At 47.8% G+C, this 23,118-nt stretch overlaps 1 protein-coding gene across 9 annotated transcripts in view; it reads left to right on the forward strand.

Moving 5' to 3' along the window:
* The first annotated feature begins 2,063 nt into the window (after nt 1-2,063).
* Rufy2 (RUN and FYVE domain-containing 2) overlaps nt 2,064-23,118 on the forward strand; it is a 37,036-nt gene continuing 15,981 nt past the window's right edge. For 3 of the 9 annotated variants that reach the window (XR_871727.2, XR_003948801.1, XM_006514088.2), the window contains exons 1-11: nt 2,112-2,222; nt 4,561-4,734; nt 11,013-11,130; nt 12,870-12,971; nt 15,007-15,130; nt 15,870-15,931; nt 16,595-16,660; nt 17,200-17,269; nt 19,771-19,872; nt 19,969-20,085; nt 22,123-22,290. Coding sequence is in view for 4 of the 9 variants with exons in the window: in XM_006514088.2 (XP_006514151.1) it covers nt 2,219-2,222; nt 4,561-4,734; nt 11,013-11,130; nt 12,870-12,971; nt 15,007-15,130; nt 15,870-15,931; nt 16,595-16,660; nt 17,200-17,269; nt 19,771-19,872; nt 19,969-20,085; nt 22,123-22,290 (1,107 nt within the window). In the remaining 5 variants the exon portion in view is untranslated. The other 6 variants (XR_003948800.1, XR_003948802.1, XM_006514087.2 and 3 more) reach the window with 4 other exon arrangements.

Consider the following 23,118-nt stretch of genomic DNA (forward strand, 5'->3'; position numbering starts at 1 on the left):
CGATGAAACCCTAAGTGAAACACAAGAGCCCAGCAAAGCATGATCTTTATTTGAATTAGGCAGCAAAATCTGGCCGGCCAGAGACTATAGCACAGACTCGGGAGACTGTGCCTTTGAACGTTCATCTTAGCAGATGACAAGTTTTTATAGTGCTCAGGCCACTACTGATTGCTCACAGACACAGAACAGACTTCGGAGTTCACTATGATCCAGAAGAGAAATTGTACAGCATCTTTAAGGATGGAACCCCAAAGCATGGGCCGGGCCATAGCATTGTCCAGCATATTTTAACACAAGGGGGTTGAGCAAGGACTTAAAACATTGGTGACTGGGCCTTATCAGGGTCACCTGGTTTCAAGGTCCTTGATTCAGATTTGCAGTCAGGTCTCCCCCTGGACTCTGGTCTGGAATTCAGAATGATAAGGGAACAAAGGAGTGGGCAAGCTGCATGCAGTCAGGTAGTTCACCCCCAGCAATGCTTGCATGCCTTGTTTTAGATAAGGCAACCCCCCCTTTACTGGATAACAGACAAACATGAAACCCCTGAAGAAGCAGAATAAGTGTTGGGTCTGGGGCCTGGGACCATGAACTCAGTTTTGACTCTGCCAGCAGAATGGACGTTGGTCCCGAGACAGCTGGATTCAGGCAACTATCTCTTAACATTCTAAACCAGAGTGTTGAGTTAACATTGTGACTTGCATCTGTCTACCCACTTTTGGTGGTTTAAGTTTTTGAGATGGGTTTATTAGCTCCGGAATCAAGATCTGCTTGCTTTTGCCTGAAGGGTGGATCCCGGGGTTATAGGTATATGACAGGCAGCACACCCAGGTGCCTGTTGCAAGTTTTATCTATGGCAAGTTGAAAGGCAGGAGGAAGCATTCATGTGTGTGTGTGTGCCTGTGCATTTTTTAAAAGACAGCCCTGTATAACCCAGGCTGGCCTTGAAATCTCGAATGTCTGGGAGAATGATCTTGAACTGTGTTGTACAGGACTGAGTCAAAACTACCACTGTTTTCAGCAAACTGGCCTACATCTGCTTGCAAAAGATCACAGCTGGGCAAGTTGACTTGAATTCCCTCATAGGAGGGCAGGGAGGGAGGGTCATGGGACCTTCACAGGAACAACCAGTCTTTCTCTTGCAAGCTGTTGTATGCAATTCTACCCTAACTGCAAATGGCCTTAGGGAGGAACTAACATATAGGAAGGGAGGGGCTAGTGGAGGGGTGACTATCTGCAGCCAGGAAGGAGTCATCATTCCTAGAGGGATTTCGAAGTCCTCCCCAGTATCCCCCATAACTCACTGCTTCTTCAGCGGGAACGGTGTTAATCATTTTTGGTGTGTCCTCAGAATTTTGGAAGCATTTGGTAGACGTTGTTTACACCTCACTAAGGAAAGGATTTTTTTTTTTTTTTTAAGCAACAAACACTCTAGGTCTTTCCTCCAACTCCTAAGAGTTGGTATTTTCTAGGTCCACCATACCCGCTTACAAAGTATCACATTTTGTTACATGGAACTGGGGTCTTGTGTCTTTCCTCCAACTCCTAAGAGTTGGTATTTTCTAGGTCCACCATACCCACTTACAAAGTATCACATTTTGTTACATGCAACAGGGGTTTTGTAGCTATCCTTAGACGACCTGGCACTTGTTAGGTAGCTCAGAGTAACCTCAAGGTCCTAGCAGTCCTCCTGCGTCCACTCCTGTTGAGTGCTGGGGTTAGCAGCTGGATTTAGTGTCTTCCTTTGAGACTAGGCGAGCTTCAAATCCATTATGTAAGTGAGCCTGGTCTTCAACTACGGATCCATCTAACTCCCATCTCTCAAATGCTGGCATTACAAGCCGCCGGCTCTGCTAATTGTGTGAGGTTTTCTAAAATCTGTCGGCTAGCTCCGAGTCGGCCGGTGTGTTCCTTAAACCCATCCAGCCTGCAAGGATGAAACCTTGACAGGTAGCTTGAGGCCCGCATCTACATCCTCCCTTGGCGCTGTGCCCCAGGTCCCCGTCACGCCTCTTTCTCTGACGCTGTCAGGGTTGGTCAAATGGGGGTTGGGGTGGGGGTGGGGGTGATCGGCGGGGACCAGCTTCACGCGGCCGTGGCGTCCTCCCGCCGCCAGGGGCGCTGTGGCAGCGCCGAGCCGGGCCAGACGCGGTGGCCGCCGCGCGCCTGCGGGGAGCTGCTGACCCGCTCCGCGAGCCCGTGTCCCGCACGCACCGCCGCCATGGGTAAGGGCAGCAGCCGGGGTCACCATCCTTCGCTTGGGTCACGCAGTCACCCGGGAACCGGGGGCTCCCGGGGTCTCCATGGCAACGTCCGCCCGCCCGCATCCCTGCGCCCCGCCCGCCCTGGGGCCTGGCGGCTGGGGTCGGCGGACGGGCGGGGACCAGGGCGTCCAGGGACAGGGATGGCTTCCCAGTCACGCGGATGCAGGGCGGAAGGCTGGGGAGGGGAGCGGTGTAGTGCCAGGAGCGCGCTCCGCGGGGCCCCCTTGCAGGCTGGGGGCGCAGAGGGAGCGGGGCCGCCTCTAGGGACTGCCGAGGAGCCCCACCTGCGGTCGCTGCTGCACAGCCGCTGTCCTAGGCTCCTCCGGTGCAGGTTACAGGTTGTGATGAACACTCTTAAAAAGAGAATTCTGCCGATTATTAAACGTCAGGTGGTTTCACTTCGGGAGCGGGGGTGGACGGAGGGAATCACACCTCGACGGAGAGTGGAGGAAAAGATGTGGCCATATCCTTCATCACCCAGCCGGGCTGTTTCAGATTGCGGAGGAAGTCAGCCTAAGAGAGCTGGGATGCAAACCATAGCCAAGTGCCAGAGCAAGGGGACTCTTGTTTTGTTATTCGAAACGGGTTCTCACTGCATAGTCCTGGCTGTCCAGGAGCTAGCTATGTAGACCAGGCTGGACTCGAACTCAGAGATTCCCTCCTGCCTCTGCCTCCCAAATTCTGGAATTAAAGTGTGTCGCACCACGCCCAGCTGTTTTGTTTTGTTTTGAGTGGGCCACTAAATTGTGAACGCACTGACCACCTGGGTTTGTCATTTACTTGAAGGTTGTTTTTGAGACAGGTCTCTCTATATAGCATTGGCTGCCTCAGAACACTCTGTTTAGACCAGGCTGGACCCAAGAATCACAGACGCTGGGACTACAGAAACAGCTACATGGCAGAGTTCTCTGGAGATTAATAAATGTTAGGTTTGGTTTTCACATCTCTTTTGCTATCTTCGCAGAAAAATATTTGTGCCACTCGGCAGTGTTTAGAGTGTTGGGGGAACAGCTGGTTTAAAAAAAATTATTTTTATTTTTAATGAGTGTGTACCTGAGTGTAGGGGCCTCCAGAGGCGTCGGGTCTCCCTGGAGTTGGAGTTAAGCGCTTACCACAGGTATGGGGAATTAACCTCTTTCCAGCCCGTACTAGAATTTTTTTCTTTCCTTTTTTTTTTTTTTTTTCTTTTCTTTTGACCTGGGAGTTGTGTTTTTTTCGAGACAGGGTCTTACTGTGTAACCCTGGCCGGCCTGGAACCAATCTCCTAGTTGCTTAGGTCAAAGGCACAGAAGACTACCTTGGGTTTGTCAAAATATTTTGATTTTTTTTTTTTTTTTCTGTTGTTGTTGTTTTCCCTGTGATGTTTGTTCTGGGAGATTCTGGAATCTGATAACTTTACCTTTTATTTTGTTGCTAGTGTATTTTGATTTTTTTTTTTTTTGAGACAGTTTTAATATGTGGGCCTGGCTGTCCTCACTCTGTAGACTAGACTAGCCTCTAACTCAAGTGCTAGGATTAAAGATGCAAGCCACCACTGCCTGATTTTGAAATAAAGGTGTGTATGTGTGTGTGTGTGTGTTGACCTCAGAGGTCAAAAGAGGGCATTTGGCCACCTGGTGCTAGAGTTACAAGTAGGTGTGAACCATCTTAGTGGATGCTGGGAACCAAATTTTGGCTTTTTGGAAGAACAGCAAATGCTCTTAATGACTGAGCCATTTCTTTAGCCTCTTATTCTTGCTTGGAAATCATTAGACCTAGACCATGCCTGCTACCCACCATTTGCAAAATCCTCAAACATGTGGCTTGTACTTGCAAGCTTATCTTTACTGAAAGCCATTTTACCTTAAGATGTGTGTAGTAGGTAGGCACAGTGGGCCGTGGCTAGTGATTGTGTGCGTGCGTGTGTGTGCTCGAGCACGCAGTAGGTAGACACAAATGTGCTGTGCCTGATAAATGACGGTCAGAGACATTCTCTCCGGCTTGTGGGTTCTGGATGGAGCTCAAGTGGTCCGTCCCGCACATCCTCTCTAAGCAATCTCACCAGCCAGAAAATAAAGCTTATTATTCTCTGTGTGGAGTCTTGAGGATAGTTCATAAGCATGGCCACAGTGGGCGTGGATGGTGCTTTGCTGTGGCTTGTGAGAGAGAAGAAAGAGGCCGTGTTGTGGCAACCTGGCCTGAGGAGCTATCCGGCTGCCAAGCACGGGAGAGCAGACTTCCACGGGGAAGGACAGATCTGTGGATTCGCCACTGTTGTCTTGTCCTGGGGATGATGTTGGGCTTTCTTGCATTTTTTCAGCTACAAAGGACCCCACAGCCGTGGAGAGAGCCAACCTGTTAAACATGGCTAAACTGAGTATCAAAGGGCTCATCGAGTCTGCCCTGAGCTTCGGCCGCACGCTGGACTCTGACTACCCTCCTCTGCAGCAGTTCTTCGTGGTCATGGAACATTGTCTGAAACACGGCCTGAAAGGTATGACGAGACCCCCAAATCAGTCGGCCTTCCGCTCCCTTGCTTCTCACCCTTGATGTCCTTGGAGAAATAGTTTTTTTTTTTTTAAAGATTTATTTATTTATTATATGTAAGTACACTGTAGTTGAATTCAGATACACCAGAAGAGGGCATCAGATCTCATTACGGGTGGTTGTGAGCCACCATGTGGTTGCTGGGATTTGAACTTCGGACCTTCAGAAGAGCAGTCAGGTGCCCTTACCCACTGAGCCATCTCACCAGCCCCGGAGAAATAGTTTTAAGGCCATAGTTGCCGTCATTATTTTTGCATTTTATTTTGTTTTATTTATTTATTTTTTTAAGATTTATTTACTTATGAGTACACTGTCTCTGTCTTCAGACACACCAGAAGAGGGCATCAAATCCCATTACAGATGGCTGTGAGCCACCATGTGGGTGCTGGGAATTGAACTCAGGACCTCTGGAAGAGCAGTCAGTGCTCTTAACCGCTGAGCCAACTGAGACAGCCCTATTTTGCATTTTAAATCTGAATGTTGGGCCAATGGAATGGCTTGCCACGCGAGCTGGAAGACTCCACTTTGATCTTTGGAGTCTAGGTTAAGGTGTGTTGATTTCAGGAGAATGTATTAATTACTGTTGTGATTCCTAGTACATGATCTTCAGAAAAATTTTTTTGTTTGTTTGTTTGTTTGTTTGTTTTTGGTTTTTCGAGACAGGGTTTCTCTGTAGAGCCCTGACTGTCCTGGAACTCACTCTGTAGACCAGGCTGGCCGTGAACTCAGAAATCCGCCTGCCTCTGCCTCCCGAGTGCTGGGATTAAAGGCGTGCCTCGCCACGCCCGGCTGTTTGTTTTTTGAGAGAGGGTTTCTCTGTGTAATAAACAGCCTTGGTTGTCTCAGACTCACTCTGTAGACAAGGCTGGGCTGGAACTCACAGATCTGCTGCCTGCCTCTGCTTCCCCAGGGCTAGTGCACCATTATGCACTGCAAAAAAGAATGTTTTTTCTTCTAATAATTGGTGAAAAACATACTTGATTACTCTTTCTTTTTTTCTTTTTTTGAGATGGTCTCATATAGCTGGCCTTGAACTCACTATATAGACCAGGCTTGCCTTAAACTCACAGAGACCTGGCTGCCTCTTCCTCCCAGGTGCTGAGATCAAAGGTGGGAGCCAACATGCTTGGCCTGATTACATGGTTTTTACATATTTACCCTTTAACGGGTTTCCATTTTCTTGGGTAATTTTTTTTAAATTACATTTATTTACACACACACACACACACACACACACACACGCGCGCACACACACACTTTTAAAAAATTATATTTACTTATGTGCACGCCTACACGTGCACGCTCACACACACACACACACACACACACACACTTGCACACATACCACATGAACATAAAGATTAGAGGGCACCTTGCCGGAGGCTGCTTCCTCTCCCCACTGAGCCATCTCAGCCGCCTTAGATTGCTTTTGAAACTGAAACTGAGTGGAGATGCTGGCGTGGGCTCACTGATAGTTTGAACTCAGTTGAAGAAATTACACCAACGTAGATCAGGAATGTTTCCGTGCATGGGGACCTGCATGGCAAAGTGTCCTCTGAACCAGGTTCCTTTAGAAACCGAGGTGGTCCCGGAAAGGATGGTTCTCTGCTATGCAGATCCCACCAGAGGTAGAGACGAGGAAAATGTGTGGGTTTGGAGGCTCTCTACGTAGCGCTGGCTATCCTGGAACTCACTGTATAGACCAAGCTGGCTTCCACCTCAGACAAGTCCACTTGCCTCTATCTCCTGAGGTTAACCAGGCCCCTTCATGCACAGGTGGTAGTTATGTTTTGAGAGAAGGATCTGGCAAGTGGCCCAGACTGGCCTGGTACTTGCTGCGTAGTCCCAAGGACAGACGTGGTGGGTGCCAGGTACCTTCTCTGCACAGAGGTGAGAGAGCTTTTTCAAGGACTCATGCAGCTCTGAAGTATGTTTGAGATGAAACACAGGATAGCAGGCTGGGGAGATGACCCGGTGTGAGGACTGAGTTCAATCCTTAGTGCCCACACAGAAAGCTAGATGTGGTAGCAAGTTTGTAATCCCTAAACTGGGGTTGGGGGTGGGACTGGGGGGTGTGGAGACAGGAGGATTCCTGGAGCTCAGCTAGTTTAGTTACCATCCATTGGTCCTATGGGGAGACCCTGCCTCAGAACACAGGGTGGATGGCTCTTGAGCATGCCTCCCAAAGCTAGTGTCTGACCTCCCTCGCACACACATACCCCAAGTTAAGATGACACCCTAGCTGTGTAGTTTTCAATGCTTAAATGTATACTGGATAATAATAATTCTTTTACTTAAGATAACAATTAAGCTGGGCGTGGTAATGCATGCCTGTAATCCCAGCACCCGTGAGGGCAGAGACAGGAAGTCCAGATGTTTAAGGCCGCCTTCAGCTGCAGAGCAAGTCTGAGGCCAGCCTGTGTTGGCTGGAGTGTCTGTGGCCGTACAACTTCAATCCCAGTACTAGGAAGGCCCAGGCAGTCAACTATCTGAGTTTGAGGATAGCATGGTTTACATAGGGAGTTCCTGGATGACATAGTGAGAACCTGTTTTAAAAAAAAAAAAAATCATCCATCCGTCCGTCCATCCATCCATACGTACATAAATACACACTCGGATTTGGGGGCAGCTTTGATGGCTTTCTAGTATGATCAGCGTTTGTGTAGTAGTGGGCTAGGAAAGAGTTGGACACCCAACCTGGGGGTGTGCTCTGTTGATGGGAGTGTGTGCTTAGCATGCTGGCTTTGACCTCCAGCACCTCAGAAACACCACAGGGGCTCGTGTTTTTAATGCCAGCACTTGGGAGGTGGAGGCAGGAACATCAGAAGTAGAGAGCCATCTTCAGTCACCTCCGAGCAGAACCTACTCTCCCCGGTGAGCTCAGACTGTTCCCAATATTTTCCAGATTACAAAGTGCCGGAAGAGCATCTTGGGAATATATATCGGGGGCACGTGTCCTAGGATTGCTTCCTGTGCACCCTCCTCCCCCAAAGATAGATAGGGTCTCTCTGTGTAGCCCTGGCTGTACTGCAACTCACCAGGCTGGCCTCTAACTCACAGAGATCCGTCTGCCTCTGCCTCCTGAGTGCTGGATTAAAGGTGTGCACCACCTAGCGCCCGGCTGTTTTAAGATTTCTTTAGAAGTTACAGGCAATGGGGATTTATGGAGGTGGAGTTAGGATACCAGCTAGCAGTGGATAGGAGCCTTTGCTTTGTCATGTCTTTGCCCACTTTGTCTAAAGTACTCTCCTCTGGGCGTTTGAGATGAGACTTCAGTGTTGCTGTGGCTGTACTATGATTCTTAGTGTCAAGCAATCTTCCTGCCCTGGCTTCCTCAGTAGCTGGGACCATAGATGTATGTCACCAAGTCCAGTTTCCAGATACCTTAAAAAAAAGATTTAATTTTTTAAAGAAATTATGTGTCAGAGCTACAGAGTCAGACCCGGTCTTGAAACAAATACAAGTAAATTATGTGTAGGGTTGCGTGTGAGTGTAGGTGCCTATGGAGGCCTGGAGCTGAGTTTCAGATGGTTGTGAACACCTGAAGTGGGTGCTATGAGCTGAGTACAGGCCCTTTCCTGGAGCAGTGTATTCTCTTAGCCAATGAGCTACGTCTCCAGCCCCACCCCTGATACTTTATTTTTATGTGCATGTATGCATCTCTATGCCGTATGTGTTCAGTTACCCAAGGATGCCAGAAGAGGGTGTCTGGTCCCCTGAAGCAGGAGTTAGAGACAGTTGGGAGCCTCCTGACCTGAATACTGGGAACTGAATTCTAAAATCTGGAGGAGCAGCTAAACTGCCTGCCCAGCCCACAGATACTTTTAAAAAGGATTTTTAAATTTTAAAAAAAATTATGTGTGGGGGAGTGCGTATTTCTGAGTGCGGGCCATCGCAGGCCTAAGGCCTTTGATCCCTGGAACTGGTGTTACAGGTGGGCTGGGTGAGGGCCTCTGGGAGAACAGTATATATATTCTCTTAACCCCTGAGCCGTGTCGCCAGCTCAGCTCACAAGCCCAGCTCACAGGTGCTTTTATTGTGTCAGGAAATTACCAATTTTGTGCCAGGGTGTGAGTGTGGGTGGGTTTGGGGGAGGGTGTGTGTGTGAGAGAGAGAAAACAGCTTGCAGGAATCCAGTCTCTGCTTCCATTGTGTGTCCTGGCGATCAAATTCTGGTGTTGGGCTTGCAGGGGGGTGTTTTTACCCAGAAGCCATCGCTCCAGCCTGCTCCCTTTATTTATTTTTTGAAATGGTAGTGATAAAAATCTTTCTTCTCCCCTATGTTGCTGAATTGGAATGTGATGATCATGGCCCAAACAGCTGAACTTTGGATTGTTTTCAGGATGCATTATCTTTTATTTCATAACCACAGTGAATTAGGTGTCGCAGTCATAGGCTTATCTTAACGCATCACTGTAAAGCTGTTTAGCCTCTGAGATTTTCCCCTCACAGTAAGGTTGCTCTTGGTGGCTGGCCTTGCTTAGGCAGTACCTATGACAGCCACATTATATCTGCAGAAGGCCTGATTAGTAAGGGAAAAAAAAGGTGTGTTTTTCTCTTATTTTAATGACTGCATGTATGTCTATGTGCTGCCTGCATGCAGTACTCAATGTTACCAGAAGAGGGCGTCGGATCCCCTGGAGCTCTGTTGTTGAGAAGCGAGCCTTCTCAGAAGAGGAGCCTGAGACAGGGTCTCCAATGTAGCAAGCTTGCTGATAACTGAGCATGACTGGGAACTGATTTTCTCTTATTTATTTATTTATTTATTTATTTATTATGACTTTTTGAGGGACTCTGTGTAGCCCTGGCTGTCCTGGAACTGTCTGTGTAGAGCAGGCTGGCCTCACAGAAAATGGGCTCAGGGATGCTGGGGTTAAAGTCGCGTGACGCTTCGCCCAGCAACCTTGAACTCTGGACCCTGCTGCTTCCACTTCCCGACTCCGTGATGGCAGACAAGGGCTATGGTGCCCAGTTCTTCCTATGATGCTAGCCAGGCTCAAACCCAGGGCTCCCTGCTTGGTAGGCAAGCAGTCTGTCAAGGGAACTATACCCCCTGCCCAAGTGTTTCTCTGTCACCTGATATCAAAATAAAAGCTACAATTGTTTGTATTTACAAGGAAAGTACTTTTATTGTGCTTTTTAAAAATTTCAATACAAGGGCCTTGTGCCCCCTAGGTTGGCGTTCTGCCTCTGAACTGTGTCTCTCACGCCTTCAGAGCTCTCGTCATTGCTTCTAAGTTTTGAGACAGATAGTGCAGTTTGTCAGCTGATCTTCCACTTTCTCTGGAGGCCGTGAAGGTGCAAACGTGAGTCTCCCGCTTCAGCCTCCCTGGCGCCCCTATGCCTGCCTCTTAGTAGACTTTACTTAGTAGACTTTGAAGATGTTTTTACTTTGGTATTGGTATAGTTACGTACCGGGATGTTCCTGATACGAAGGAACAGCCAAGATGTGTGTGTGTGTTTGTGTGTGTTTGTGTGTGTGTGTGTGTGTGTGTGTGTGTACGTATAATGTATGTGTGCGTTTACTTATTCTTGGTGGTACTAGGGATTAAACCTAAAACCTTGTGCATGCTAGGCAGATGCTTTTTTTTATTTAAAGATTAATTAAAGATTTAATTTTAGTGATTTTTTTAAAGATGAATTTATTATAGATACCATATTCTGCCTGAATGTATACCTGCATGCCAGAAGAGGGCACCAGATGTCATCCTATGGTTGCTGGGAATTGAACTCAGGACCTCTAGAAGGGCAGTCAGTACTCTGAGCCATCTCTCCAGTCCCACCTTCTTTCCTTTCTATTGAGACAGGATGTCACTAAGTTACTTAGGCAGTCCTTAAATTTCTGATCCTCTTGCTCCAGCCTCCCATAGAGCTGAGATTATGTGTGTGTGTGTGTGTGTGTGTGTGTGTGTGTTTCTGTTGCTCTCTGTCCTCCTGTCTTGAGCCAGGCTCTCTCACTGAACTGGAAACTCACAGTTCCACTTGAGCTTTAGGCAGCAAGCCCTCAAGGGCTGCCCTTCTCCATCCTCTGATGCTGGATGCTGGGGGTCCAGGCACACACCATGCCCAGCTTGTGGGTACTGGGACTGACTCATGCCTTATGCTTGGTGAGGAAGCACTGTTAGCCACTGGACTGACTCTCCACATCTATACGTAGCTAGGTATTTAAAGATGATGTTGCTCCCATTTTATGAGTTGAAATTACAAGTTATATATTTTTTCCAGGGAGAAAATCATTTTTGAGCTATAACAAAACTATTTGGGGCCCCCTGGAACTGGTGGAGAAGCTGTACCCAGAAGCAGAGGAGATCGGGGCGAGTGTCCGGGACTTGCCTGGGCTTAAGTAAGTATGGTGGATGTTCCTGAAGTACATCTGCCCATCTCTCGATGCTCACAGGCTGCTTTACCACCCTCTTGACCTGAGCCTTGCTCCCCTTTCCTCCTGCTGTTCATTGTTCACTATTCCAGCTCACCTCATAGTTTCCCTCAGAGAAACTCTGTCTGGACAACAACTAGAAACCCCGAAAGCCGGTGCATTCTAGCTCTGAAATCATAAACGTGGAAAACTGTTTTTCAAGTTAGGAAACTGTTTTCCTTATTTATTTATTTATTTATTTTTTGAGACAGAGTTTTGCTATACATGTCTTACTGTCTTGGAATTCACTCTGTAGACCAGGCTGGCCTCAAATTCACAGAGATCCCTCTGCCTCTACATCCTGAGTGCTGGGATTAAAGATGTGTGTCAGCACACCTGGCTCCTCCATTTTTTAAACTTATATTTTGGTGTGTGTGTGTGTGTGTGTGTGTGTGCTCGCATGCATACACACATAAACACATGTGTATGATGTGTATGTGGGGGCTAGAGAGCATGTGGGTGTCATTATGCATATGGAAGTCAGAGAAGGACTTTCAGGGTCAGCCTTCTCCTTATGTGGTGGGATCTGAGGCTGGAACTTGGGGCTTGTCTCAGCAGCCCTTAAGCCTTAGGAATAAGATGTTGTAGCTGTTTTTATTTTTGCCCCAAACGTTTAAGTCTGTGTGTGTGTGTGTGTGTGTGTGTGTGTGTGCATGTTCAAGTGTGTGTGTTTCCTTATAGACACATGTGCCATGGTGTAGGTGTGAAGGCCCAGCCCACTAATATACCTCTAATAGAAGTAACATTCCAGAGCATTCTTTCTTCCAAAGCTTACAGCCTGGAATAACTTGGCCTGGAGAGACAGCAATGGTTAAGAGCACTGGCTGCTCCTCCAGAGAACCTGGATTTGATTCCCAGCACCCATATGGTGGCTCATAACCATTTGTATCTCTAGTCTTAGGGTACCTAACACCCTCTTCTCACCTTGGTGTGCAGGTACTGCACCTATGTGAAGATACATTTAAGCAAACACTTATATACTAAAAAAAAAAAAAAAAAAAAAAATCTTAAAAAACAAAAACAAACAACAAACCACCCAGGGGGAGAATTACTTGCTCAAAAAACTAGCATAAGGGGCTGGAAAGATGGCTCAGCTCTTCGAGAGGACAAGAGTTTGATTTCCCAGCACGTATCTGGCGGCCCACACTCTTCATATCCTCGTCCAGCTCTAGGGGATCCAGTGCCCTTTTTTGGCCTCTGCAGGCACTATGTGCATATAGATGCACATAAAACACCCATACACATAAAATAAAATGTAAACACTACCCTAAGGACCACGGAGATCGCTCAGTGGGTAAAGTGTTAACTGCACAGGCATGAATTCCTGAGTCTGTACCCTCAGAACCCCAGTAAAAACTCGGTGCCCTAGGTGAGAAGGCAGACAGGCTCACTGGGCAAGATAGTTTAGGTTCGGTGAGAGACCATGTCCAAAAATAAAGAGAAGCGGGAGAGAAAAGCCATGCCAACGCCAATTTTTGGTTTCCGGGTTTGTCCGCTTGGTCAAAGGAGCACAGGCGCGCATGCGCACATCCTTCCCCCACCCCCCTGCTCCCTTAGACATGGGCATCACGCTCTAAAGGTGAACAGCATTTATCAATGGATAGGGAGCGCTTGGCCAGTGAATTTAGCACTAAGGTTCTCTTGTAACCCAATGCTCCTCTTTCTAGGACTCCGCTTGGCCGTGCTAGAGCGTGGCTCCGATTAGCCCTCATGCAGAAAAAAATGGCCGATTACTTGCGTTGCTTAATTATCCAGAGGGAGCTCCTAAGGTCAGTATCATTAGGTCATGTTTACTTTTTATTACATCTATATGTTGCCATCCAAAAAAAGAAGCGAGGAAAGATGAAATCCGGGAAAAGAGAAGGAGCGGTAAAATGAGGACGCGAAGGACAGGAGAGGGACATGCCACCGACGAGCCCCCAGCCTGAGAGAAAGCCCATCAGCTCTTTATCGCTGAACACGGGGTAACCTCAGCACGATTATTCTAAGTTGCTTCCCTTCTTCCGAGTTACAATTTTGTGGATACAAGTTTGCAGCGGGGCTTGGGGGTTTGAAGATTTCTTTTTAAGATCTTTAATGAGCGTTTCAGCTGTATCAGGAGCAATGTTTAACTGAAGGTCAAAAGCTGAAGACAGCTTTCTGAGCAGCGCAGTGAATCTTCAAAGGGAGCTGGCCCCCGGCGACCCCTGGCAACCCCCGGCGACCCCTAGCAACCCCCGGCGACCCTTAGCCTGGGTTCTCTATGCCCCAGCCTCTGCTATTTCGGAACTAGTGTTCTGTGTTTGGTTTTATTTATGAGTCTTGTTTCACATCTCAGCCTTTTGCATCTGTGAAATGAAAATGGGCATAGCTTGAAGCACTGAGAGTCCTTACCAGTCTTCTGAGAACCAATTAAAGCCGTAGGTGAAACACGGAAGGAACGCTTAATGGCACCTGCGCTCTTCCTGATTATAAAGAGACTTAGGAACGTCAGTTTTAGACTGTTCTCTTTGCAAGTCTCTGTGTCTCCCTCCCTCCCCCGGGTCTCACATAGCTCAGACTGGTCTTGAACTTACTTCATAACTAGTTGATGAATACGTAGGGGCCTAGAGAGATGGCTACGTAGTTAAGAGCACAAGCTGTTCTTGCAGAGAGCTAGGGTTCAGTTTCAGTACATCCGAGGCTCACAACCATTTAATTCCGGGGGAATCCTATGCTTTCTCCTGGCCTCCAAGGGCACCAGGCTGGTGCACATACGTGTAAGCAAGCAAAATGTTCAGACCTGTAAGATCTGTCTGTGACAGGGCATCACTAGTAGCCATGGCTGGCTTGGAATTTGCTATGTAGATCAGGCTAGCCTCTAACTCCAGATCTGCCTACTTCTACCTCCTTCCTGAGTGCTGAGATTAAAGGCATGTGCCACCATAGCCAGCTATTCCAAAGGTCTTAGTGAGTGTGGGGACTGAAATGTCAGCTGTAATTACAAGTGTTATAATCAGATCAGCAGCAGTTACTGAGTCCCGAGAGTCCAGCATCCCAGGCCTCCTGGTCACCTCCCTTCTGACTCTAAGACAAGCTGGAGAGATGGCTCAGCAGCTGAGAGCACTGGAGACTCACCCAGAAAACCTGGATTCAGTTGCCAGCACCCACAGTGGCAGCTCAGGAATCAGACGCCTTCTTACGGCCTCTGTGGGCACTGTGCGCATGTGTATTATATATATATATACACATTGGCAAAACAGGTATAAAATAATAAAACAATAACTTTTAAAAAAAAAGCCATGTTCTAACTTTCTGCCCAGGCTGGCCTGGAACTTACTGTGTAATTCAGGCTAGTCTTGAACTCATAGGAATCCTGCTGTCTCAGCCTCCTGGGGATTGAAGCCACAAGCTTTCATGCACAGCATTACCCCTTTTTCTTTCTTTCTTTTTTCTGTTTCTCTGTGTAGCCCAGACTGTCCTGGAACTCACTTGTAGACCAGGCTGGCTTCGAACTCAGAAATCCGCCTGCCTCTGCCTCCCGAGTGCTGGGATTAAAGGCATGCGCCACCACACCCGGCTTACCCCTTTTTCTTTTGCTTTCTGTTTTTCCCTCAAAATGTCTCTCTTTCCTGCCTCCATCAGTCCTTTTGTTTTTTATGTGGACATCGAGCCTTTTCCCAGGTTAAGTGTTGAGAATGTCATTTAGAGGAATTTAGGTAGATTCAGGAACTTAGGTAGATTCATGCCTACGAGGTGGGAGACGAGGTTGGTAAGGAGGTAAGGTTTCAAAGCTGAGTTGTAAGAGTTAGTTTGTGATGATGGTCTCTGATTTCATGTTCCCAGTGAGTTCTATGAGTACCATGCACTGATGATGGAGGAGGAGGGAGCCGTGATTGTCGGGCTGCTGGTCGGCTTGAACGTGATTGATGCCAATCTGTGTGTGAAGGGAGAGGACCTAGACTCCCAGGTGAGTGATCGTGGGTAATGCAGACCTGTGTCTTCCTTGCACACAGCTCTTCCTGGGTCCTTGTTAGCTCTTAGCTCTAAGTGCTGTTAGTCACTTGAGCAAAATTCAGTTGCATGTTGTGGGATAGAGTCCTAATGGTGGGGGAGGCGCGCCATGCCCACAGGAACATGAAATGGAGTGTTGCTATAAACCCTGATAGCTTACCAGGCTGGAAGGAGGTTCCATAACCTCTCCAAAGAGTGACACCAGCTGGGGACCAAGTGGTAAAATACACGAGTCTATGGGGGCTACGTGTCATTCAAGCCACCACACAGGAGGGAGAGTGTTATTTAGGCTCCTGCTTTTCGAGGTTTCTGGCAGACTGGATTCAACTATGGGCCTGTGGTGTTGAGGGAACGATATGGCAGAAAGGGTGGCGAGAAAGAGTGGCAGGCAAGGCCCCGGGCCAAGATGTATCCTTTAGAGGCCTGTCCTCGGCAGTGCCCTCCTCCAGCCAGGTGCCAGCTGCCGCACTTCTGGCTCCTTGTAGTCTGTTCATGCTTTAAGTAAAGAAGGGACAAACCGTTCCTTAGCCCAGAGCTAAGGACCTAAACATCCCCGGAAGCACCCTGAGACCCCAGCGGCAGGCTTCCCAGACCTCACATCCCTCAAGCCAATGAAAACTGACAGGACTGCCCGTCCCGCCGGACCTGCTGACCCAGTACTTGTCGTTAAATAAAACTGGGTTTATTAACTTCAGGTTGGGGTGATTGACTTCTCCATGTACTTAAAGAATGAAGAAGAGATCGGAAACAAGGAAAGGTACGTCCATCCTCCCCCTCCTCCCCCTCCCCCCACCCCCTCCTCCTCCTCCTTCTCCTCCTGTCCGGGTTGTACTTTCCTTGTCGCTATTTGCGAATGGGCGAGCCGTCTGTTCAGGGTGTGGTGTCGGCTCCTCCCTCCCTGGAGCCCTGACTTGGGCTTTTCCTGTGAAAGCTTCTCCTGGACAGATGAAGAAAAGTCCCTTAGAGGTCAACGTTGGTCCCCAGCAGGAGTCTTGGTCTTATCTGCCCTTGCTGAGAGAGACCTTAGTAACCATTTTGTGCCAGTGGTGACATAGTATCTAATTGGCTCTACATTTAAAAGGTTTAATGGCCCACTAGCAAGTAGGTCGCTCAGCAGGGTTCCGGGTGCTCAGGTCACTGATGCACTGCACCTGTTTTCAAAGCAAAGCTGTATTTTATCACTGTGGTGATTTTTACACGTTTCCAGCTTATATCTCTTTTTGTTGTTGTTGTTTTTGTTTTTTCGAGACAGGGTTTCTCTGTGTAGCCCTGGTTGTCTTGGAACTAACTTTGTAGACCAGGCTGGCCTCAAACTCAGAAATCTGCCTGCCTCTGCCTCCCGAGTGCTGGGATTAAAGGCGTGCACCACCACGCCCAGTTTCCAGTTTATATCTTAAGCTCCTCTTTTCTCCTATCATAGGAACGTTCAAATCGCCGCCATCTTAGACCAAAAGAATTATGTTGAAGAGCTAAACAGACAACTCAAGTGAGTATTCTCGGCGCCTTACTAACGAATCCCACTGTAGGGTCTGCTTCGTTTCCAGCTGAGTCTTTATTCCTTTCTCCTTAGCACCTTCTATTGCTAAGCACTTTTGAGAGGTGCTTGAGGGGCTGGCTAGATGCAGAGCAGAAATAATAATAATGAACTGTGTCCCATGTGTGTAATAATCCCCAAAGAGGGAAGTAGAGGTAGAGTCAGATGTTCAAGGTTCTGCTAGTCAGTTTGAGACCAGCCTGGCCCTGTCTTAAAAAAATAAAAAAAACCCAAAGCTAAAACCCGCCTTACCTGCTCAAGGCCCTGGGCTGAGTCAGTCCAGGAGAAATCGGAATGGAAATGTTGATTGTTTTGCTGTGTTCTTTGTTGCTGTTTTAGCTCAGCTCCAGTTAACCAGGTTAATGAAATTGTTCCCCTCTAAGGATTTGTTGTGGGTCACTGGTAGCCATGAGTCGGGCGGGGGAGGTGCGCCGTCCTAGCCTTTCTGAACTTGTGTGATTTTGAATGAGTTTTCCCATTGCCAATTCCAGCAGCACAGTCAGCAGCCTCCATTCAAGAGTGGACTCGTTAGAAAAGTCAAACACTAAGCTGATCGAAGAGGTACAGTCCCCAGCAATGGATGCTTGTTTTCTGAGTACCTGCTGTGTGCGATCCTTTCTGTTTCAAGCATGAATTTGCTGTTAGCAACCGCCACACCATAACATACACACAGACAATCACATACTCACCCCCCTTCACACACACACACACACACACACACACACACACACACGGTGGGGCATTGCAGTCCAAGACTGTGAGTTCTAGAGAACCCACATAGACCTTAAGTTTCCAGTTGCATACTCTGGGGTACTAGTATTTGTGATTGTAACTGGAAATCAGCCCCAGAGACGAAAGTCACACAGAATCCTAAACTCATGGAATGAGATTCTCGTTCATCTATGTGTAGATCCAGCTGTCATTGTCTGGCTACTCAGATATTTCTCCTCATGAGCAGGACTGTATAATCCTGGCTTCACACACACCAGAAGAGGGCATTGGATCTCATTACAGGTGGTTGTGAGCCACCATGTGGTTGCTGGGAATTGAACTCAGGACCTCTGGGAGAGCAGCCAGTGCTCTTTTCTCCAGTCCAGGCTTTAAATAAACCTCTCTAACAATTCAGCTCTTCTACTTGTAGAGTTGCTTCTTGAGATTATTTATTTGAGTTGGGGTCTCACTGTGTAGACTGGGCTTTCCTCTGCCTCCCAAGTTCCAGGATTAAAGGTGCAAACTTGATTTTTTTTTTTCCTTAAGTCTGTCAAATCTATTTTCTTTTTTTTTTTTTTTTCAGTTTTTTTTATTAGGTATTTTCCTCATTTACATTTTCAATGCTATCCCAAAGGTCCCCCATACCCACCCCCCCAATCCCCTACCCACCCACTCCCCCTTTTTGGCCCTGGCGTTCCCCTGTACTGGGGCATATAAAGTTTGCAAGTCCAATGGGCCTCTCTTTCCAGTGATGGCCGACTAGGCCATCTTTTGATACCAAATCTATTTTCTGAAATATGGTAGATGCATGAAGTATGCTCGAAGTCTGTCATTAGCACTATGACCCTATTTTTCCACGTTACTTAGAATTCTTTTTAGAATTGTCCTCACCAGGCAGCTGTGAGAAGTTGAATACTTGCAAATAAGAAATGTATACGTGAGGCCTAGCATGCCGGCACACACCTATGATCGCAGCTCATGGGAGGCAGGGAAATGGTAGGAAGTTCAAGGCCAGCCTCAGCTACATATCATCGAATTTGAGCAAGCCTGGCCTACATGTGACTGTCTCAAAACAAAACAACCCCAAAGGAACACTTAAGAACCCCATGTATGCATTGCTGGTGGGATTTGATGTATTATGCATTGCTGAAGCTTCCCACGAGCCTGTGTTTCTTTTTGGCCTTCCATACACAACAAGGTTTGAGCTGTTTCCCCAGAGTGGTCAGAAGTGTACAAACTCCTGCCACTTTCAGGGAATGGCCCCTGTTCTACTCGTTCAGGATTTCCCTTTTCATTCTGGGCTTCAGAGCCCAGGTTCCTGGGTACTAGTGTAAAGCCCTGATCTAAAGTTGTCTGAGGGGACACAGTTTTGGAGTCCTGCCACCTGTCACATCCATGGGGTAGGAGTCCTGTTGAGTCACCATGAACATTTGTCACATTTTTCAAACCCAGCACCATCTCTTTCCACGCGCACACGTCTTTACAGTGTGCCTGCTTTACACATCACTCTTCTGGGCTTCCTCCCCACTCCACATACAGTGAGTCTGACAAGTGCACCGTTTCTCACAAGCAGATGAGGATGTGCTTCAGCTGTGGAGGGAAATAGTATGCGGGGCTAAGAAGATGGCGGTGGTTAGGAGCGCTGGCTGCTCTTGCAGGAGACCAGGTGTCCAATTCCCAGCACCTACATGGTGGCTCACAACCATCTGTAACTCCAGTTTCAGGCAATCCAACACCCTTTTTTGAAGTCTAGAGACCAGGCACACATATGATGCACATACATACAGGCAGGCAACACACACACACACACACACCCCTCTAAAAAAGAAACGGTGAAAAGAATAATATAGTCATGAGTGGTAGCCATGCCTGGTATCCCAGCACTCAGGAGACAGGCAGGCAGATCTGGAGTCAAGTCCACCCAGGGCTGTATAGTGAGTTCCTGTCTAAACGCGCTCCACCAAAATAAACAAGATGAGCATACCTATTTTTATGTGTATGATTGTTTTGCTTGCATGCATATCTGTGTACCACATGCATCCTGGTGCCCATGGAGGCCAGAGGAGGGCACCAGATCCTTGGAACTGGAGTTGCAGATGGTTGTGAGTTCCTGTGTGGATGCCGGGAACTGGAGCTCAGTCCACTGCAGAACAGGAAAAACACTCTTGGCTGCTGAGCCATCTCTCCAGCCCACAGCACACTTTTACAATGGAATCTTCCGTGCAGTGTGACTGTTCTTAGTGGTTTTAGGGTTTTCTTCCCTGCAGTCTGCAGCCACACACACAGCCTGTACAGAAAGTCTACCCAAAGATGCTCGGAGTGACTCTGTGTTTGTGTTTCACAATTTGCAGTTAGCAATAGCGAAGAATAATATCATAAAGCTCCAAGAAGAAAACCATCAATTGCGTAGTGAAAATGAGCTGATCTTAATGAGAACTCGGCAGCACCTGGAGGTGAGTCACCCCTGCAGAGGGCTGGGATCCTGGGTCATGGAGGCTAGGTATGTGGGACGACAGAGCCCCATGTGAGGTGTGACCTTTTCTCCCTAGGTTACCAAAGTGGATGTAGAAACGGAGCTTCAAACATACAAGCATTCCCGGCAAGGCCTAGACGAGATGTATAACGATGCCAGGAGGCAGCTTCGAGACGAGTCGCAGCTCCGACAGGTAATTTAACCTCTCATTTACATTAGCAGAATTCTGGGGCTGGTGTACTCAGGCAACACCACTCAGGTGTCTCAGCCTCAGCCTCTTGGAGGTGGAGTAGAACCTGACACCCATCAAGCATTTTGACACTTTGTTTTTGCCTCTGTTCTGTATGTCTGCACACATGCCAGGGCACATGTGTGGAGGTCAGAGGCTTAGCTTGCCACAGGCAGTTCTATCATGTGGGTCTTTTGAACTTGGCTCCTCGGGCTTGGCAGTCAAGCTCCCCACTGTTCTAGTCCTCTCTGTGGCTGTGATGAAACACTGGGAACACACGGCTGGAGCCTGAAGCTTTATGCTCACTCAGAGGTGCTCAGCTAGCTTTATTTATATAGCTTAGGCCCACATGGCTAGGGAAGTGCATTATACACAGTGAGCTGGGTCCTCTTCTATCAGTTAACCGTCCGGACATCCTCCACCCCCACCCCGAGCCCCCAGACACACCACAGGTGGTTCTAGGCTGCGCCATAAACTAAATGATGCCTATAGAGCCATGTTGCTTTAAAAACACATCTTTTTTTTTTTTTTTTTTTTTTTTGGGTTTTCGAGACAGGGTTTCTCTTTATAGCTCTGGCTGTCCTGGAGCTCACTTTGTAGACCAGGCTGGCCTCGAACTCAGAAATCCGCCTGCCTCTGCCTCCCGAGTGCTGGGATTAAAGGCCACCACGCCACCATGCCCGGCTAAAAACACATCTCGATGTTTTTACCTTTTTTTCTTTTAAATGGGGGAGGTTGCAAGGGAAGAGGGTACATACTAGGGGATGGGAAGAGAGAAAGACTGGTGTACATGATGTGAAACAATGAATCAAAAAGTTTGGGGGAAAAAAAAAAACCTGGTCTTGGTGACACACAGCTCTAATCTCCAGCACTCCGGAGGTAGAGGCAGGGGGATTTCTGTATGTTTGAGGCCAGCCTAGTCTACAAAGCGAGTTCTAGGACAGCCAGGACTCTCACACAGAGAAACCCTGTCTTGAAAATCAAAACAAAACACCCACCTCTCTCAGTATTTTTAAAACTGAGTTACCATCTGTGGTTGTTAGTGTGACTGCAGACCACCATCACAAAAACAATACGTAAGAGGACAGAGTGGAGTATGTATGTTAGCAACATCGCACTTAAAACTTCAGATTTCGGATTGTGAGACACACACAAAAATGCACACATGCAGTTTAATGAAGCAAAATGCAGATACTTATTGCCTAGGCAGAGAGGAGGCTACTGCACGCCTTTCAGTGTGCTTCTCCTGTCGGTCTTTAGCCTTAGGAAACATCTTCATCTGGTTGGTTGGTTTGACAGTGTGCTAGTTTTTGTTAACTTGACAGGAACTGGAGTCACCGAGGAAATACCCCCATTGGATTCGTCTGTAAACAAGTCTGTGAGACATTTCTTTTTCTCAAATTAATGATCAGTGTGAGAGTCCAGCCCAGTGTGGGTAGTAGCATTCCAGACAGGTGGTCCTGGGGATGTTAGAAATAAGGCAGCCTGTGCAGGTCATGGGGAGCAAGCCAGCATTCCTCTCTAGGCTCTGCTCCAAGTTCCTGCCTTTGACTGTAACTGTAAGCCAAATCAACTCTTGTCTCTGAAGTTGCTTTTGTTTAGTGTTTTGTCACAGCAATAGAATGCAAACTAGGACAGATGAGATCTCACTCTCTAGCTCTGGCTGGTCTGGGCCTTCTGTGTAGACCAGGCTAGCTTCAGCCCCAGAGATCCTCCTGAGGAGTGCTAGACTGAAGGTGTACAGCAGTAGGCCCAGACCTTGTTTTTGAAACAGACCTCACTGTGTAGCCCAGGCTGCCCTTGAACTCAAAGCAGTCCCCCTGTCCCATTCTCTTCAGTGCTGGGACTACATGTGGGAACCACCACACCAGGCAGGCTGATGTTGAATAATATACTTAAACAGAACAGAGGAGTGGAACAGTGCTCCCAGCCTTGTTAACGGTTGCGGTTGCACCCACCTGATTTTGATAACCTGAAATTGAAGACACTGTGAAATTGCAGGATGTGGAGAATGAGCTATCAGTACAAGTTGGCATGAAGCATGAGATGGAGCTGGCCATGAAGCTGTTGGAGAAAGACATTCACGAGAAACAAGACACTCTCATAGGCCTTCGGCAACAGCTGGAAGAAGTCAAAGCAATCAACATTGAGATGTATCAAAGGCTGCAGGTACTCAATGTTCTTTGACCCTTGGTATTGCTAGGAAGTAAACTCACGGCTTTGTGCATGATGGACACTGACCATTCACTGAGCCCCCTCCACCTTGATTTCTGTTTCATGAGACAGGGTTTCTTTATATAGCCCTGGCTGTCCTGGAGCTCACTATGTGGACAAGGCTGGCCTCCTAAACTGCCCCTGCCTCCTAAGTGTTGGAATTAAGTTTGTGCCACCACGCCTGGATCCTTTCTCCTTTGAGATGGTACATTCTCCTTCTCAGTGTTGGGGCAGACTACACGGTTTGATGCACCGTCAGTCATGCCGGGGAAGGCAGTGGGGGAGTGGCTGGCAGCCCTAGCTCCTGAAGCTGCTTGCTCCCGATAGGGTACAGGCGGGGTGGCCCGCCTATCTGACTCTTTCAGCGCTGAGACTGCAAGCCACACTTGCTAAGGCTTGCTAAGGTGCAAGTGTGGCTGGCAGTCAGAGGATGCTCTGTGGGAGTCAGCCCTTTCCTTCCACCACATGGTTTTGGAAATGAAGGCATGTTGGCAAGTGCTTTACCTCCTGAGCCATCTCGCTGGCCTATTTTTACCCCCAAGACTTAGTTGACTTGCAATTGTTATTGCAGGCAATAACTAACTTGTACATTTCAGCTACAAATTCACAAAAAGTACTCCCCACCCCTTTTTTGTGCCAAGATCCAACCCTAGGCCTCATCAGATTAGGGACATCCCACCCAGCCAGTCCCAAATCTATTTTCCCTTCTTCCTCTCTCTTCTCAATTTATAAATTTCACTTTTTAAAAAAATGTAGACTGTATGAATATGCACCACACATATG

Source organism: Mus musculus, chromosome 10 (assembly GCF_000001635.26).
Source record: "Mus musculus strain C57BL/6J chromosome 10, GRCm38.p6 C57BL/6J".
NCBI classification, from domain to species: Eukaryota; Metazoa; Chordata; class Mammalia; order Rodentia; family Muridae; genus Mus; species Mus musculus.